The sequence below is a fragment of the Salvia miltiorrhiza genome, chromosome 4, assembly GCF_028751815.1.
Source record: "Salvia miltiorrhiza cultivar Shanhuang (shh) chromosome 4, IMPLAD_Smil_shh, whole genome shotgun sequence".
Taxonomy (NCBI): domain Eukaryota; kingdom Viridiplantae; phylum Streptophyta; class Magnoliopsida; order Lamiales; family Lamiaceae; genus Salvia; species Salvia miltiorrhiza.
Window position 1 is genome coordinate 37,673,726 of NC_080390.1, and position 1,388 is coordinate 37,675,113.

At 39.4% G+C, this 1,388-nt stretch overlaps 1 protein-coding gene across 1 annotated transcript; it reads left to right on the top strand.

Moving 5' to 3' along the window:
- The first annotated feature begins 311 nt into the window (after positions 1-311).
- Positions 312-1,007, top strand: LOC131023394 (secreted RxLR effector protein 161-like). Its single transcript, XM_057952934.1, has one exon. The coding sequence runs from the start codon at positions 312-314 to the stop codon at positions 1,005-1,007; it is 696 nt and encodes a 231-aa protein (XP_057808917.1).
- Positions 1,008-1,388: the final 381 nt, after the last annotated feature.

Genomic DNA, 1,388 nt, shown 5'->3' on the forward strand with positions numbered 1-1,388 from the left:
TTGTCTACCTTATCATATATGTTGATGACATTTTGATTATGGGTAGTGATCGTTCCATGATGCAATCCGTGAAAGATTGGTTGGCTAGCTCCTTCATGATGAAGGACTTGGGTGATGCTTCCTATATCCTTGGGATAAAGATCTATCGGGATAGACCTAATAGATTGTTGGGATTATCACAATCCACCTACATGGACAAATTGCTGAAGCGCTTCTCAATGGAAAATTCTAAGAAATGATTTCTTCCTATGGGACATGGTGTAATCTTGTCTAAGAAGGGTTGCCCTTCTAATGACCAAGAGATTGAATACATGAAAATGATCCCATATGCTTCTTCTATAGGATCGATAATGTATGTCATGACATCTACTAGGCCAGATGTGGCATATGCGCTTAGCATGACAAGCAGATTTCAGCAAAATCCCGGTGAGGTACATTGGAGAACTGTCAAGACTATTCTAAAGTACCTTAGAAGGACTAAAGAATACTTCTTAGTCTATGGTGGACAGCCAGAGTTATCAGTTACTGGGTATACTGATGCTAGCTTCCAAACAGACCATGATGACTATAAGTCACAGTCTGGCTATGTCTTCATCCTCAATGGTGGAGCAGTTAGTTGGAATAGTTCCAAACAAAGCACTACTGCCGACTCCACCACCGAAGCCGAGTATATTGCTGCATCTGAAGCTGCCAAGGAGGCTGTGGCTCTGTTAGAATTCGTGAAAGAACTGGGTGTCATTCCAAGCACCAATTGTGCAATACCATTGTATTGTGACAACACTGGTGCAGTTGCGCAAGCAAAGGAACCAAGACCCACGAATAGAAACAAGCACATTCCCCGGAGATATCATCTGATCAGAGAAATAATTGAAAGAGGCGATGTGAGATTAGAAAGAGTACCCACTGATGATAACTTAGCCGATCCTTTCACCAAGCCGTTGTGTATATCAAAACACAACAAGCATTTTGAGGGCTTGGGTGTTAGACATGTTGGAAGTTGGCTTTGATTTAGTGGGAGTTTTGGTTTGAATGTCTTAGAAACAATTTGAATTGGGACATGCTTACCTGATCACATTTATATATGTTATTTGATTTCATGGGCTAGTGCATTTATTAGAATATTTGGTTTTATTGTTTGACTTTATTCTTTTATTTGTTCCCTTGAATTATCACTACTATTAATGATGTGAGACATTAATGATTTGAGTGTAATTCTAAAGATGCCCTAACCAATGGTCATCAAGAATGGGATATTGATGACATGCGATAGGTTAACATGTGGTCTGCATCATATTCTTAGAGAATGTAGTTGATCTCACAACTACGAGTAATTTGATTCTCGTGATGGACACATGGATATTTTGGAGAATATTGGTATACCCTGCTAT

What these genes read in the sequence shown, in the direction of transcription:
- LOC131023394 (XM_057952934.1), top strand. Translation starts at nt 312, where the DNA reads ATGAAAATGATCCCATATGCTTCTTCTATAGGATCGATAATGTATGTC.